Source organism: Saprolegnia parasitica, assembly GCF_000151545.1.
Source record: "Saprolegnia parasitica CBS 223.65 unplaced genomic scaffold supercont2.1, whole genome shotgun sequence".
In the NCBI taxonomy this organism is placed as follows: Eukaryota; Oomycota; class Saprolegniomycetes; order Saprolegniales; family Saprolegniaceae; genus Saprolegnia; species Saprolegnia parasitica.
In genome coordinates this window covers 1,513,628-1,530,212 of record NW_012156395.1, presented here as the reverse complement: position 1 = coordinate 1,530,212, position 16,585 = coordinate 1,513,628, and the positions used below count along the sequence as shown (strand labels likewise).

The window sequence follows — 16,585 nt, the reverse complement described above, 5'->3', positions numbered from 1 at the left end:
CGGCACCATGCCACCATCTGGTTGCCTTTCACGCCACTTTACCGATTCGACTTGGGTCACCACGCACGTGCTTCGACGCACGGACACGGACGAACCCAAGACGCTAGCTTCGGCCTATCGTCGGGCAGTAGCCACTGCACCCTGTAGAGAGCTCTACCGCGTTGTATCCGTGCTTGCAGTAGCCAAGGGCAGTGTCTCTGCGCTTTTGAAATCCCGTTTTTCATCGAAAAAGACGGTCTTTTTAGCCGCGTGTCGCACATGGGGCAGCTGTTGACCAGACAGTTTACCGGCGTGGCGCCTCGGGATTGGGAATTTGCGGCGGCCAAGCACGTCACTTTTGGATTTGCAGTGGATGTCCATTGCCTCCCGCCTGCGCTCTCCGCTTCGCCGCCTCCTCCTCTCTCCCTCGCAGCATACTCGCAACATGACGCTCCACCTCGGTGTCTCCAGCTCCACGAACGCCGGCCTTCCCTCGGCCTTTGTCGAGCCCGTCAAGGTCGCGGTCCTCGGCGCCGGCGCCTTTGGCACGGCCATGGCCCAGATCGCGGCTCGTCAAGGCCACAGCGTGTCGTTCTACTCGCGCAACCCGGCGCAGGTCGCGGCCATCAACGAGACGCACCACAACCCGCAGTTTTTTTCCGAGTTTGAGCTCTTGCCCTCGATCGTCGCCTCGGACAAGTACTCTCTCTCGCTATCTGCGCCGATACATATTGACGCATTCTGGTCCTAGTGTCGCCGAGTGCTGCGACGGCGCAACGCTTGTCATTGTGTGCATTCCTGCGCAGGCGACGCCCGACTTTTTGGCCGAGCACAAGGACGACATCCCGCACGACGCCATCCTCGTCGTGACGTCCAAGGGTATTTCCATCCAGCCATGCTATTCTTCAACGGTAGCTAACGATGGTATAGGACTCTACCTCAAGACGAAACAGCTTCTCTCGGAGCCGATTCTGGCCGCCATGGGCCGCGACCAGCCGCTCTCGTTCCTCTCGGGCCCTTCGTTCGCGCTCGAGCTCATGAACAACGCACCGTCGGCCGTCGTACGTATTCCATTCGACTGCACTTGACAAGGCTGACGCCTGCGATCCCAGGTCGTCGCGTCCAAGCAGCTCTACCATGCGGTCAAGGTCCAGCGCCTCCTCTCGACGGTCGACTTTCGCATTTACAGCTCCCAGGTACTGCAACTCAAGCCGGCGCCGCGCAGAGAATATATATATATACATATATACTGATGACGACGATTAGGACATTATCGGTGTCCAGCTCGGCGGTGCGCTCAAGAACCCGCTCGCGATCGGCGCCGGTATGATCGAAGGCAGCGGTCTTGGCATCAACACGCTCGCGGCGTACGTCACGCGCAGCTCGCTCGAGCTCCAGAAGCTCTGCATTGCGATGGGTGGCCTCCCGCATACGATTTCGGGTCTCTCAGGCATTGGCGATCTCATGCTCACGGCCTTTGGCTCGCTCTCGCGGAACCGGACGTGCGGCATTCGCCTCATCAAGTACGACCTTCCTACACGATCCATGCAAGCTCATGGACCTCGTAGGGGCGAAAAGAAGGAAGACATCCTCGCGACGACGACCGTCGAAGGTGTCCCGACGGCCGAGGTCGCCGTGTACTTTGCCGGGCAGTGCGGCCTCGACCTCCCGATCTTCCGCACGGTCAACGACATGATCCAGGTATTCTCACATGCGTCATTGCGCCCCGGATGCATATGGACGACAAACGATAGGGCCGCGTCAACCGTGACGACCTCAAGGACATTCTCATGAACCGCCCGCTCAAGTCCGAGTAAGCTGCGCGTCCAGCGACTTGAATCCTACTACATGTTGTGTGCACTTGATGGCGTCGTGTTGTATTCTTGTCGTCGCAGCCTGGGCGAGCGTGGCTGTCGACCACTGGCACTGGATGACGCCAGCTTTCTAACGTTGTGGCGTGCCGAGGCGGCGCCACGTCATTTGCCTGGCACAGCAGGCCGTCGACGTCAAGGGACCATGGTGGTGACGGCGCCTGTCATGTCCGGATACCGTGCCATTTGGCCGATCCATCCGGATAGAACAGCAAACGGTCGCATGCCATTCCACATCCTGCCATGTCGTCGAGCTCACCACCGCCACCGACGTACCCGACGATCCCGCTCTCGCCGCGCACCGTCGTGCAGACCGGCACGCCGGGCGTCAAGCAGCTCCTCGAGCGCAACAAGGAGTGGGCCAAAGCCATGCGCGCCAACGACCCCAACTTCTTTGCCAAGCTCGTGGACCAGCAGTCGCCCGAGATCCTCTGGATCGGCTGCTCCGACTCGCGCGTGCCAGCCAACGAGATCCTCAAGCTGCCGCCCGGCGAGGTGTTTGTGCATCGCAACATTGCCAACCAAGTGAGTACGTCTTGTCTCTCGACTCTACCTACTGCAAAACGACTCAGTGGACCGCTCTAGTCTCGACGGACCTCAACTGCCTGTCTGTGATCGAGTACGCGGTCAAGTTTCTCAAAGTCAAGCACATCATCGTGTGTACGTCCGCATCTGAATCTCTGAATCTCAATCTCAATCGCGAAATACGATTATGTAGGTGGCCACTACGGCTGCGGCGGCGTCAACGCTGCCTTGTCCCAGGAAGAGTTTGGCCTTGTCGACAACTGGCTCCGTAGCATCAAGGACTTGTACATCGAGAACGCCCGGAAATTTCTCGGTTCAAACCCAGACTACGATGGCCGAGCTTGGTTTGACGGCGCTTGCGTAGACATTGACAACCCTGCGATCAAGTCGGACTTGCTTATCGAGGAGAACGTCGCGCGCAGCGTGTACAACGTCTGCCACACGCGCATCGTGCAGCGAGCGTGGGAGCAAGGCCAGGAGCTCAACGTGCACGGCTGGTGCTACCGGTACGCTCCGATCGCTTCGTTGCCCTCTCGACTCGTAACCTGCGATAGCCTCAAGGACGGCATCATCCGGGATCTCAACATTTGCATCTCGGGCATGGACCAAGTCGAATCCATTTACCGCCGCATGATGGAGAAGAAGAAGCCCGAGGCCTAGTACTCTGTCGATATACAAGTGTGTCGTCGATTGTCTCTTTTCTTTCGAGCTGGCAGCGTCTCGAGCCTCCCTTGTGACCAGACCTCTGGATATGCCATCCCCTTTATATACTACGTTGATCGGTTCAAAAGCACGGAAGCGGCTCGCTGCCGTTCGGTTCCCTTGAGACCTCGTCCAACGCGCGGCTCGTCGTAGCCATGGCTGGTACAAGAGAATTCCCTTGGTTCATGGCGAACGCCATGCTTAAGCTTTCTTAAGGTCGTCATTACAGCGTTGCTTGCTTGTACGAAGGCAGCCGCAACCACGACATCGCGTGCACGCGTTGGACGACTGTACTCCAAAGCTTAGCTCTGCAGTCAACTATCTTTGACAGCTCCTCAATGCACTGACCATCCTAGTCATTTGGCTGCTGGAATTGCGATATCCTGTTCTGCTTGCCGTCTCGGTTGCTACCACTTGCCCCCTTGCACTTGGCCTCTCGTGCACCTTGATGGATCCCAGGAGCTTCTTTGATTTAAGGAGTTTCTTTGATTTAAGGGCTGGCGGGCCGTTGAAAGATCTTCCAGCGATCTTTGCACGGCCAAAGGCCGCTCACTTTCCATCTTTCCGTCCATTGAGCTCCATGTCGACAACGCCGCCGCGCTCTCCGCACCGTCGGTACGTGCCCGGCCCCCGCACCGAAGTCGGCTTCGGCGAGGAAGGCATGGCGCAGCTCCTCGAGCGCAATCGCGAGTGGGCCGAAGAGATGCGCGCCAAGGACCCCAACTTCTTTGCCAAGCTCGTGGACACGCAGTCGCCCGAGATCCTCTGGATCGGCTGCTCCGACTCGCGCGTGCCAGCCAACGAGATCCTCAAGCTGCCGCCCGGCGAGGTGTTCGTGCACCGCAACATCGCCAACCAAGTGAGTACGTCTTCTCTCTCTACTTACTGCAAAACGACTCAGTGGACCGCTCTAGTCTCGACGGACCTCAACTGTCTCTCTGTGATCGAGTACGCGGTCAAGCACCTCAAGGTCAAGCACATCATTGTGTGTACGTGTGTATTTGAATCTCAATCTCAATCTCAATCGCGAAATATGATTTGTAGGCGGTCATTATGGCTGCGGTGGCGTCAACGCAGCCTTGTCCCAAAAAGAGTTTGGTATCGTCGACAACTGGCTCCGCAGCATCAAGGACTTGTACATCGAGAACGCCCGGAAATTCCTCGGTGCGGCCGAGGTCGATGCCCGGCCCGAGTGCTGATCTGCCGATTAGATTGCGACGACGCCACCAAGTCGGAGCTTCTCATCGAGGAGAACGTCGCACGGGGCGTTTACAACGTCTGCCACACGCGGATTGTGCAGAACGCTTGGGAGGCCGGGCAGCAGCTCAGCGTCCACGGCTGGTGCTACCGGTACGAACGCTGTGCCACGACGATTCAAGTAATATGGACGCGGCTCGTAGCCTTAAAGATGGCATCATCCGCGACCTTGGGCTCTGCATCACGGGCATGGACCAAGACGAGTCCATTTACCGCCGCATTCACAACAAGAGCAAGCCCGAAACGTAGTTGATGACGTCCCGGATGTCCGTGGCATGCGCTGCCGTCGTCCATTCGCATATATCTCTTCTAGCCACCGAGCTCTGAGATCCTTCACATGAACGCCACGCATAATGACGTTGGTAGCTCTATAACTTGTTCTGTGCTCGTGTCGAGAGATGGCGATGCACTACTCTAGGAGGTCCGACGCGCAGGACGATGGATCTGCATCCACCCTCGCCCACATTCGTTTTGCGTGCGGATGCACTTTTCTGGCAGAGATTGTTTGAGCAGATGAGACGTGTCAAGCAAGCATGCGTAGCACTCTAGTCAACCTCCTTGTGTCCAGACGATGGACTCCTGCGCCACACGGAGGAGCCCCGTAGGTTGACACTTCCTTTGCTTTCATAGAGGCGGTGGCGTCGGGACTATATAATTGCTTTGTGACAAGCCACGACTCGACACCAGGGACGAGCCTCTCTACGTCGCAGAAGCTCTCCCCTGTCCGCAGCAGCGCGCACAGGCGGCGATTCGACCGGCGCAAACACAGAAACGTGCAGAAGCTAAGCATAGACTAGAGGCGGTTAGAGCTATTTCGGTCCACCGCCCCGCCATCTTGGCCGGCATCTTGCAGTGTCAACGGCCCTCTCTGCCGCCACTTTGCATCTCGTTTCTTGACGCGGCGCCGTCTCCATCTACAATAGCGAGCCCGGTGCACCTCCCGCGCATCTCTCTCGACCCGAGCGTCAACGCGATCCGGGCCTCGTTGGAACACTCGGCTCTCCCGCTTGCAGCGACGACCCCGCGCATCAGCATATCGACCGACGCGGCCATTTGGCTCTCGCCGCCGACGGGGCCACCGACGGAAGCATCGCCGGTTCCACCGCACCGCCCGCTGCCTCAGAGTCCGCAGCGCCATGTGCGCTCGCGCGCCAACCTTGGCGAAGGCGAGGAAGGCATGGCGCAGCTCCTCGAGCGCAATCGGCTCTGGGCCGACGACATGCGGACCAGGGACCCCAACTTCTTTTCCAAGCTCGCTGAGACGCAGTCGCCCGAGATCCTCTGGATCGGCTGCTCCGACTCGCGCGTGCCGGCCAACGAGATCTTGGACTTACCTCCCGGCGAGGTCTTTGTGCATCGCAACATCGCCAACCAAGTGAGTACGTCTTCTCTCTCTACCTACTGCAAAACGACTCAGTGGACCGCTCTAGTCTCGACTGACCTCAACTGTCTGTCTGTGATCGAGTACGCGGTCAAGTTTCTTAAAGTCAAGCACATCATCGTGTGTACGTCCGCATTTGAACCTGAATCGGAATCTCAATCGCGAAATACGATCCTGTAGGTGGCCATTACGGCTGTGGCGGCGTCAACGCAGCTTTGTCCCAAAAAGAGTTTGGTATCGTCGATAACTGGCTCCGCAGCATCAAGGACTTGTACATTGACCACGCCCGGAAATTCCTCGGTACTTGAATCGACCAGCACGTTCGTGCGCTAAGTGCTCAGAGTCCAACGTAGACTGCGACGACGCCATCAAGTCCGAGATGCTCGTCGAAGAGAACGTCGCACGGGGCGTCTACAACGTCTGCCACACGCGGATTGTGCAGAACGCTTGGGAAGCCGGGCAGTCGGTGAGTGTCCACGGCTGGTGCTACCGGTACAGATTTCGCACCTTTGTTTTCAGTATCAACTTGATACACTGTAGACTCAAGGACGGTATCATCCGGGACCTCGGGCTCTGCGTCACGGGCATGGACCAAGTCGAAACCATCTATCGGCGCATGCGCGAAAAGACCCAGGCAGCCTCGTAAACACGCTTTTAACTATAGTGTCGAGTTCAACCGCTTCCATTGGCGCGTTCATATTGATAGATAGATACTACGACTAATAGAGAGACATGATTACGCAATCTTTTGGCCCGTGAGCTTCTCGAGGCGGTTGAGGATGTGCTTGCCAAAGTTGAAGCGCTTCAAATGGCTCGCCTGCGTCTTGATGATGACCACCATGCGCTCGCGCTCCTCGGCGTCGGCCACGTCGATGAGCTTCTGCACCACGTAGTTGGCGTACTGGTCCTTCATCATGACCTGGAGCGGGCACTCGCCGCGCTCATTGGCCTCCATGACGTGCGCGACAATGACATGCAGCTGGTGGACGCTGGCGTACATGAGGCACTTTTCGATCACGTTGCTCGCAAACTTGTGGTAGCTGAAGCGCACGATGTCCGGGTAGACCTTGTTGATGACCTGCGACCGCTCACTCGGTTGGCCGTGCTCGAGGACATGCTGGATGACGTAGTTGCCGTACTGGTCTTCGACGAGGAGGCAGCAGCAGTCGTGGATCTCCTTGAGGATCGGCGCCATCTGCGCCTCCGTGCAGTGCTCGAGGACGCGCTGGATGACGCGGCAGCCATATGGGTGCGTCGCGAGCGAGTAGACATTGCCGAGGAACGCCGAGAGGATGAAGCCACCGACGTCCATGGCCACCGGCGTCTTCCACGGCAGGATCTCGATGCATTTCTGCACCACGTGGTTGCCGTTCTGGTCCTTGACGCACTTGAGCACATGGCCCGTGAGCTCCGATATCAAATGGAGCTTCTCGGGGATGTTCTTGAGCTCGAGCGCCTTCTGGATGACGCGGCAGCCGTACATTTGCAGCGCGAGCTCGAGCACCCGCCCGGAGATGGTCCGCAGCAGCAGCGACAGATGGTGCGACGTGCCAAAGTCAAAGAACTTTTGGATGACGTAGTTGCCAAAGACGTCGGTCATGAGCGTGAGCGCGACCGGGTAGATTTCGGCGAACACGATGTCCTTGATGTCTGCCTTGGCCGTCTCGAGCTTTTGCTGGATGAAGCGCGAGCCGTGCTGGTCCTTGGCGAATTCGACCATGTGCCCGCGGGCGTCGAGGAGCTCCCACTTCTTGTGCTTGTTGGTGTTGCGAAAGTCGTTGAGAAGCACGCTGGTCGGCGCCACCTTGGTCTTGTCCGTCAGCCGCTTCTCGGACGAAGACGACGACGACACGGGCTGCGCGGCGCGCGGCTCAAAGCATGCTTCCTTGGGGTTCAAGGCCACGCGCGGCTTGGCCATCGTCTCCTTGGGCGCTGCTTCGTTGTGTGGTTGCGACTGCTGCGTCGTCTGGTGGCGGCTTGCGGACGACGAGGTGAAGCTCTTGGCGCTCGACGAGAAGCCGCGCGACCGGCTGTACCCCGGCGGCGACCCGCGCGACGATGGGTACTCGTGCGACGTTGCCTTGAGGTGGCGGATGTCGGGATAGTGGCTTCGGTCGCTCATCTCGGGCTCGTGGTACATGCCGTACTCGGGCTCGTAGCCCGATGGGTACATGCCCCGGGGCACACGCTCGTACATGGGGTGCTGCACCATGCCGGGATGGCTCGGCGGAACGCCATAGTGCAAGCCCGGCGGCGGGCCCGCGTACATCATCGGGTAGTACTGCGGGCTAACAATGTTGATGCGCGGCAGCTGCTTCTCGCGGCTGGCCGGAAACCGCTTCATGCTGTGCAAAAAGTCGGACGGGAGCTCGTGGTGATGCTGCTGCTGGTTGTTGTTGCAGTCGGCGTACCGGCCAGCGCGATGGAGCTCCTCTTCCATCTCGGACGTCATGCCATAGCCAAAGACGGGCGACGGCGTGCGCGGAAAGTCTTCTTGGATGCGGTCAATAAGCGTCTTGTTGACCGGCCGCACGGACCCGCCGTGGTTCGAGTCGGTCGGCGACGAGCAGAATGGCTCTGTCTTTTGGTACGTGTGGCCTCCAGCGGCCGCGACCGCAGCTTCAAAGTCCTCCTGCGACGCTTTCGGGGCCATGCTGGTCGTGTACGCCGGCGGCGCGTCGCGGTGGTCGGGAATTTGCACGCGGTGCAACGAGCTCGAATGGTGGTGGCGCGTGTGGTACTGCTTGTGCATCGACTCCCACGCGTTGTACGACATGGGCAGGCGCGGGTTGTGCGACTTGGGCGCGTAGTAGTAGTAATACTCGGGGTGCAACTCGGCTTCCTACACGGTGCTCAGCAGGTGGTCACCTCGCGATGCAGGCCATACCGTCTGGTTGTCGTCGTACTCGCTCTGCGCATACATGGGCGGCGGCAACCGGCCCACCTAAACATGCGGCTAAGCGTCTCGTCGGTGCAACCGCGCTCGACGTACATGCTCGGCGACTGGCGGCGCGCTCATGGAGCGCTGGATGCGCGACCCGATCGCATAGTTCTTGCTGAACTCGGGCTCGGCCTGCTGCTGCTGCTTGCTCGGCGGCTGCAAGTCGAGGAGCGACATGTCGAAGGGAAGCATCTCGTCCGAGGGCATGTGTCAACCTGCGGGGCGCGAAGCGAATGCGAGAATGATCATGGGTTTGTGTACCTGTCGAAAACCTCCAGCAATGCATATCCTGAGCGTTCCCATGTGCATATCAAAGAAGCCCAGTCGTCGTACACAGTATCGAACCTGCGAGAATACATACACTGACCGCCCCATGGAACAATTGCGTCGGCGCACATCTTGCTGTTTGTAGCGACGCCTCGAAACCGGCGGGAACGCCATTTCTGATTGGCTCGTTTCGCAGAAAGGACGAGCCAATCACAACCCGCGCTGGGTCGAAAAGATCGCGAGCGCCGGCTCTGGGCAGCGCTCGCAGTGGCCACAGTGGCACGCCTACCACGTCGAGCAGCCGACAAGAAAAGCGCCCGGCCCAGTGCAATCCCCGTTACCTTCTGCGGCAGCTCGGAGAGAACGCTGCATCTCTCGCCCTATATTGTCCACGGCCATGAGTTGTTGGTGCGAATGGCGCGCTGAGCAAGGCCGCTTCTGAAAGATGCAGCGCGTGCGAAACCAAGGTTGCTTACTAGTACATCTCTGCAGCCGCCACGTACTTCGAGGTGCCACTCTCCTTGAAGAACGACGCTGCGTACATTTGCGAACGCGATTACAGACGCCATCCCTGCGCCGTAGTAGCAAGCTCGTCATCACGACACGTGGTGAGATCCTCCTCTTCCACGAGTGTAGCAATCGAAGAAGCACGAAGGATGTCGAGTTGTCGACAGACGGAGTAGCCGTGCCTGACGCACCCCCTCGACCGTTCGCTCTCTACGTCGACCTGATCCGACGTCCATGCGCCGAGGCCAGGTCGTAAGAGAGACGGCGCGTTCGAACGCAGTGCGCAAAGCGGTATGGCTTCCAAGACAATGCGTCGCTACCTGCCAAGGCGCGTCGACCACAACGTACAGCATTGCATAGGCGGGGCTGCCAAGACCAAGGGATCGGCAGCTACCAAGCACAGTCCCGTCTCCAGAAGGGTTGCTGGCGGATGCTTGGACGGCGGAGATCACGACGGTGGCGCGGCCGAAACCGATGGCGGGCGAGACGAACCCTAATCCTCGTCGGACAAGCAACTGGTCTTAGCAACCACGAGCTTGCTAGCTAAAAGTCATTGCTAAGAGTACACCTCGTTGGTTACAACATGCATAGGTCGCAACTATTCTAGTGCTCTATGCACGTCGAGGTGCAAGGGGCCGGTGCATCGAGGCGCGGTTGATAAGATGTCTGCACATCCTCCTCCTCCGTCCTTTCTCTCTTCTTACGACAAAGGATCAGCGCCCGTGGTCGCCTTGGCTATCAGCTCGAATCCTCCTACGCAGCGCATGATCTCCGCCAGGCATGTCCCCGTTGCCGGGCAACTCGTCGGAAGAAAACCTTTGTCCAGCAGCAGCATAGACAGTCCCATGCCAGCAGCGACAGAGGCAACGGAAATAGTGTCATACACACTATATCGAGTCGAACGGGACGCCGGCCAATGGCCGGCGCGCATCATTTTCGACGTTGGCTTTCGGAAGACGACGGGATGGCCATGACGAGCTCCGCGTGCTGGGAGAAGGTCCCGCATCTCTCGCCGACGGACGAGCTCCAGATGCAGCTGGAGGCGGAGACGCAGCGTCTCGCTGCTGCCCAAGCCTCCGTGACGGCCAACGCCCAGGGCATCGACGTTGTCGACGGCAAGGCGGTCGGCGCCTTGTCCATCACGGTGCTCAATGCCGAGAACCTCCACCTCGATGGCATCCTCGACCTCTCGGACGACACGACGGTCGTTGGCTCGCTCGCGATCACGGCCGCCAGCATTGAGAAGGCCAAGACCAACATCCGCGCCGCCAAGACGTCGACGATCCGGCTCAACCCGCGGGCATGCCGGGCCACGTGGTTCAAGGCGGACCAGACAACCATTACGTTCAATGGCGTCAAGACCAAGGCCGCGTCGGTCACGCTCACGCTGCACCACCCGTCGCCGCTCGTGGCCGACGTCTTTATCGGCACGTGCAAGCTCGTCATCACGGACGCGATGCTGGCCGATCAAAAGACGCACATCGTGTCGCTGCCGCTCGAGGGCCCGCCCGGCCACGTCACCAGCATCAGCTACGGCCAGGTACATATCGACCTTTTCGGCCACACGCTCCGACACATGTTGGTAGGTGCAAGTCGCCATGCGCTTCGAGTACGACGTGCTTGCGCGCCTGCAGACGTCAGTGCAAGGTCTCATGGACGCCAAAGCGCGGCTGGAGGCGGACGCAGAGGTGTACGCGGCGACAGCGGCGCTCCTCCAGGCCGAGACGCGCCACCCGGCGGCCTTCGGCACGGCGGCGGCCGCCTCGACGGTCTACCTCCCCGGCCACAAGTTCTCGGCCGACACGTACCACCCAGCGGCAGTCGCGCGGACGCCCATCGCCGATGGCGCCAAGGTCTCGACGCCATTCGGCAACGGGACGATCGTGACGTTCCGCGAAGCGACCAAGATGTACGTGGTGCTCATGGAAGCGTCGCCGGGCATGACGAAGCGCACGACGACGGCGTACTTGCGCCCCGACTCGGTGTGGGAGGCGCCGCCACCGTCCCGCTTCCGGAAGGGCGTGGCCGTATCGACGCCGTACGGCAAGGGCGTCGTCGTCAGCACCCGCCCGGCGGACAAGGTCGTCGTTGTCAAGACCGACTATGGCACGCTTTTTCTGCAAGAGAAGGACGTGCATGTCGAAGCGCTCACGGCCAAGACGATGACCAACACGGAGCGCATTGCCGCGTCGGTCGCGGCGTCGGCGGCGGGCAACGACCACTTCAAGGCCGCCGACTTGGTCGCGGCCATCGAAAAGTACCTCGAGAGCTTGACGTACCTCAACCACGTCGACCAGGAGAGCGCGAGCCACAAGGAGAAAGCGACGGTGCTTCAAACGATGATTCGCTGCCACCTCAACCTCGGCGCGTGCAAGCTCAAGCTCGGCGACTACAGCGACGCGTGGACGGCGTGCACGAACGCACTCTCGATCCTCCAAGTGCTCTCGGACAACCGCCATGGCAAGGTCGCCGAGTGGATGGGCCGCATCGGCATGACGGAAGCGCTCATCTTCCAGGAGTGGCCGTCCAAGGCGCTCTTCCGCCGTGCGACGGCGCTCGTCGCCATGGGCAACGACGTGGAAGCCAAGCAGGACCTCCTGATCGCCGTCAAGCTCATGCCCAAGGACAAGGCGTGTCGGTCGCTTCTCGAAAGCGTCGCCAAGCGCGTTGCCGACGCCAAAGAGAAGGAGAAGGAAAAGTGGGGCGGCTTCCTCCTCGAGCAGAGCAACAACAGCAACAACGGTAACAACAAGCCGTCGGCGGCCAAGACGACGACGGTCAAGTCGCCGGCGCCGGTCAAGACGCGCGATCTGCCGGGCGGCAAGAAGCCCGACGCGTCGACGACCTGGACGACGCCGACGACGCTCGCGCTGGCGGCGTCCGTCCTCGGTGTCGTGGCGATTGGCGCCATGGTCCTCTCCAAGCGCCAGTAGCATGATGTGTGTGTGGAAAGATAGCCGCTTTGGCACCGTAAAGAGAAGAAAGGGTAGACTTGCTTGTACGTACTCGGGTGCATGCAAGAGCGAAGCGTTGGCGCAGCAACCCACGCCTAGTGCTCGTCACAACGAAGCGGAACGTTGAACTGCGCAAGCATCCCATATTTCTGTAGGTATTCGCTCAAACGCAGTCGATTTTAGTTGACGCATACGCCTCGGCTGTGCATGAAGCGCTGCGTCCGATCGAGGCGGACATGCTGCGCGAGCGCGGTGAAGCTGCCGTCCTTGGCCACGGTACCGTACACCCGACATCTACGCTGTCACGTCATGGTCTCTGAAATGCCCAAGTTGATGTACCGGTAGCCGCAGGCGATGCAGCGCATGGCTGTCGCCAGCACGAGCGCGTAGATGCTCACGACGTAGCGGACGACGGGCACGTCAGTCGCGTACTTTGCGGCACTCGCAACGCGGGATTTCTGCGACGTCAAGACCCGCAGCTTGGACGGGAAGACGAGCGAGTCCTAAGATGCCCCGTAGACGTGACGACGCCGCGCCACAAGGCGGTCCGGACTACCTTGCCGCTGCCCGCGTCGTTTGTAGAGGGCGTGATGAATATGTACCCTAGCATCGCCATCGTGCTCGGTTTGCAATACCTATGTGGACAACTTGTCTATCCTGGTGTCGACCGAAGCGATACATTTTGTTGCCGAAACGAATCGCGCACGATTGGTGCAGCGGGACGCTGGTGAGTCCGCGCGGCGGGTGCATTGCGTGCAGAAAGGCATTCGTCGCACACCTGCAGCCATTGCATCGGTTAAACTATTGCAAACGAAATGCTTGCCCGACCACGACGTGGGCACAAAGAGGCAGCGATACGAGAGCATACTCGCAAGCATGGCCGTGATCAATGCAACAGCCGTGACGCTGCCAAGCGTCGACGCCAGTAGCGTCAGCACTAATTGAGCGACTTGTTCAAGTCCCAGAGACCATTGTCGTGCCGCACCTGGCGTCACCGGCACACTTGAGTCGTACGCGCCGGCTGGAAGCTCCATACCGTGGATAGACAGCCCCAAGAGCGCCGGCGGTGAACTGTAAAAGTCGTTGTATACCTCGTCTTGCCTAGTACGCCTCTCTTTGTCTCTGCCAGCAAATTGAGAGAAGGTATCGTACAAGCCATAGCAGGCGCCGACGATGCCAAAGATGGTCAGCGACAAAAAGACGCGGGCCGAATACGGCAACACACGTGTCGGGGCGAATGGCAGCGGGAGTCGCTGGAGGCTGCCGATGAGTAGCACGACGCCAAAGGCGATCCAGACGCCGACTACCCATGAGGATCAACTGGCGAGCGCCATGGACAAAAGACGTAGTACGCAGAGCGAGCGAGAGGACCCAGATTTGAGCGCCGGTCGTTGTGCCAGCGTAGATGCGGGCGACGTCTGCGTACAAGAGCGACGGTAGCGCGCTGAGAACCATCGCTGCGACGAGGAGCAGCCGCTGCTCCATGCCCGAGAGCATGTCGTACGTCAAGATCGGCTAGGCGCAGACGCATGACGTCAACGATCGAGGTGTCGACGCACCTGGCGTCGGAAAAGACCGGAGAAGCCTTCGATCGTAATGTACACATCGCCATGCAGGAGCACGAGCGCCAAACCAGCAAAACGACCTACGCCCCATGTCTGTACTACGTGCACAGGCAGCACGGACGAACCTGCGCAAGTGCAATCTCGTTGGCGTTGCTCACTTGGTTGCCGCAATTCCACGAATTCACAATCTACGCACACACGGATAGAAAGCCCATCGCAAGGCACACAAGTGTACGGGCGCGTGGGACTGTTTTCCAGCGCTGTAGCCAGCAAGTGCGTCCAGATCTGGTGTCAAATCCAGAAAAACCGACTGGCAGTACGTCTGGATCGATCACATATGTGGTGGTATGCCAAGGCCAGCCTACCTCAACGGTATACCGAGGACCGAGAGGCATCGCCTGAATGCGCCAATTGGTGGCTAAGTCCATCACGAAGCAATGAGAACGTAGTGTATGCCAGAAAAAGCATTCACCGACCTTGGTCGACGGGCGCCACGTCGCCAGCAACCGTCACGATCGTTTTTGTAGCATTCGGATACACACGACTCGTTGTACCTACGTGCAGTAGGCTAGCATATCTCTGGACGGCGGCACAGAAGAGAGCTCTACCGTCCGAGTTGAGGTGCAAGTCGACCGAGAGCATCTCCGTGTCTGTGATGGACGATAGCAAATACGCGCCATTGGGGTGCGCAGCCGTGGTCTACATCACATTTCGTGAGCGCAAGCACATCGCAAGCCGCTTCACCATGGTCTCCAAGGAAGCCATCGCGGCGATCGACTGGGCGCCTGTCGGAAGGCACTCGGGCGTCGGGTCGTCGGGGTATCTACGCTGCCTTGCGTTTAGTATCCATCCACGAAGACGAAGACGCGTACGAGGCGAGGAACGTGACGCCAAAGTACCCCACGTCTTCGGACCCGACCATGCACGTCGTGACCGACCAAGCGTCTGCGTTGGGCAGAGCCCACTGCTGCGCGAGCACCCTACGACATCCAATTGGTCCTTCCAGAGAAGACGACGACGAAGGAGGTTGCACCTGCCGATGGCGGCCCATGCTGCCAGTGTCGTCACCTGGTTTCATTGACGCTGCACGAGTTGTCGCGAAAGCCGCGTCGCGTTAAAACGCACGTGTTGCCGAGCGGCGCCCAGTCCATGCTCGCATCTATCACTATTGTCGAGCAAGCGAGCTCGTTGCCATGTACCTTGGTAGTTTGGGGCCACCACCATGCGGTAGGCCATGCCTAAGCAGTGTCATCGCGATCGAGGGTGCTCGAGGATGCATTTAGTACTTTGGCTCAGAAGCGCCACAAGCGTCACGAGCGAGAGGAGGACGACGCAGCCTGCGATGAGGTTGCCGGCGAGGTGCAGCACGATGACAGCGAACGGCGGGCTTTTGTTGCCGCGCTCCATGCTCCAGTGTTTGAAAGTCGATCGACAAGTGAGGCGGTCGTCCAGCGTAGGTCGTCGTTTTCAGTCCTGACAGTTGTCTCAACCGCTGTCGGTGGCCGTTATTCTCTTGTCTAGCAATCGTACTATAGATAACCTGATGCCTCGGTATATACATTGTATTGGCTACAAAAAGACACTACACGCGGGTCCCATTTTCGTCGGAGATGGGTCGGTCGCAACATGACTCGTACATGGCGTGCTCGAGCGTTTCTTGGAACGATTTGGAGGGCATCGTACTTGCCGACGGAGATGGAAGCAGCGCGTTCAGTCGATGGCGCTTGCAGCGCCAGTACAAAAGCACGTCGTCTTCAATTGCTAGCCACGCGGGCGACCACTGTGTCGCAAACAAAAGGCGACGCAGAACGTCTTGGGCCGCGTCGGGGAAGCACGTAATGTACGCAGCCGCCTCGCTCGCATCGGCTGTCTCGCCGCGGCGCATGGCCCACACGCGGTTGCGCTGGGTCTGAAAGCAGACGCCGCCGTGGACGACCGCAAGAAATCCCGCGACGTCAATGTCCATGTCCCCCGATTGAAACTGGAGGCACAGCGTCGCCCACCACGCAGGCTGCCACGTCATACATGTATCCCGTGGACATATCGACGTCGCGCGCGTCACCGCAACGCCAAGGCGGCCGAGAACGTGGCCGTCGTCGTGCCGCGCGAGTGCAAACGACCCGAGCAGTCGTGTCCGACCGCCGTCGCGTTTGGCGCCGCTGGAGGTCAGCACGAGTCGGCGTAGTGGGATTGCTGCGGTTGCAATGGACACATTGTCTTGTAGCAGCGAGACGTGGAGAGCATAGTCTTGCAGCCGGGCGTCGGTGCTGGCGCCATGCAGCGTAAAGTGCCGCTGCGTCGTCGCCGGCAGCTCGTGAAAGCAACGCGACGCCAAGAGCACCAAAGGCGTGCGAATGTGCGTGTAGCCAAAAAAACTATACTCGAGCGACAGCTTCTTCTGGGACTCGTCAGACATCCCGTACGATGCAAACGCCACCGGGTCAGTAAACAGCGAGACCAAGCTGATCTCGACTGCCGTTGCCTGCGGCCTCGCATCGGACGGCGGCATGTCGACGCAGGGCGACACGATGTCATTGCCGTAGCGCATGTACACGGGCGACGCCAGCGTCACCACCGCGCGCAGCGAGGCGACGTGTGTGCCGAGGCGCGGGTCCATGAGATGCACCAATACCTCG

General features: G+C 59.7%; 5 protein-coding genes across 5 annotated transcripts; 4 read left to right on the top strand and 1 right to left on the bottom strand.

Annotated features, from left to right (window-relative positions):
- The first annotated feature begins 312 nt into the window (after window positions 1-312).
- On the top strand, window positions 313-1,840 carry SPRG_00511 (hypothetical protein). Its single transcript, XM_012338605.1, has 7 exons — window positions 313-678; window positions 731-858; window positions 910-1,040; window positions 1,092-1,175; window positions 1,246-1,502; window positions 1,548-1,680; window positions 1,734-1,840. The coding sequence occupies exons 1-7, from the start codon at window positions 353-355 to the stop codon at window positions 1,794-1,796; spliced, it is 1,122 nt and encodes a 373-aa protein (XP_012193995.1). The 5' UTR covers window positions 313-352; the 3' UTR covers window positions 1,797-1,840.
- A 249-nt stretch (window positions 1,841-2,089) lies between these two features.
- Window positions 2,090-3,166, top strand: SPRG_00510 (hypothetical protein). Its single transcript, XM_012338604.1, has 5 exons — window positions 2,090-2,379; window positions 2,436-2,510; window positions 2,569-2,688; window positions 2,740-2,881; window positions 2,930-3,166. The coding sequence occupies exons 1-5, from the start codon at window positions 2,094-2,096 to the stop codon at window positions 3,033-3,035; spliced, it is 729 nt and encodes a 242-aa protein (XP_012193994.1). The 5' UTR covers window positions 2,090-2,093; the 3' UTR covers window positions 3,036-3,166.
- Window positions 3,167-3,599: 433 nt separating this feature from the next.
- Window positions 3,600-6,459, top strand: SPRG_00509 (hypothetical protein). The gene is made up of 10 exons (XM_012338603.1): window positions 3,600-3,940; window positions 3,992-4,066; window positions 4,122-4,241; window positions 4,289-4,427; window positions 4,478-4,579; window positions 5,262-5,713; window positions 5,765-5,839; window positions 5,896-6,015; window positions 6,069-6,207; window positions 6,256-6,459. Exons 1-10 carry the CDS (start codon window positions 3,658-3,660, stop codon window positions 6,359-6,361), a joined length of 1,611 nt encoding a protein of 536 aa, XP_012193993.1. The 5' UTR covers window positions 3,600-3,657; the 3' UTR covers window positions 6,362-6,459.
- Window positions 6,452-8,863, bottom strand: SPRG_18907 (hypothetical protein; the record flags this gene model as incomplete). Its single annotated transcript, XM_012338730.1, has 3 exons — window positions 6,452-8,557; window positions 8,603-8,659; window positions 8,708-8,863. 3 exons carry the CDS (start codon window positions 8,861-8,863, stop codon window positions 6,452-6,454), a joined length of 2,319 nt encoding a protein of 772 aa, XP_012194120.1.
- Window positions 8,864-10,394: 1,531 nt separating this feature from the next.
- On the top strand, window positions 10,395-12,363 carry SPRG_18905 (hypothetical protein; the record flags this gene model as incomplete). The annotated part of the gene is made up of 2 exons (XM_012338729.1): window positions 10,395-10,970; window positions 11,017-12,363. 2 exons carry the CDS (start codon window positions 10,395-10,397, stop codon window positions 12,361-12,363), a joined length of 1,923 nt encoding a protein of 640 aa, XP_012194119.1.
- Between the last annotated feature and the right edge of the window lie 4,222 nt (window positions 12,364-16,585).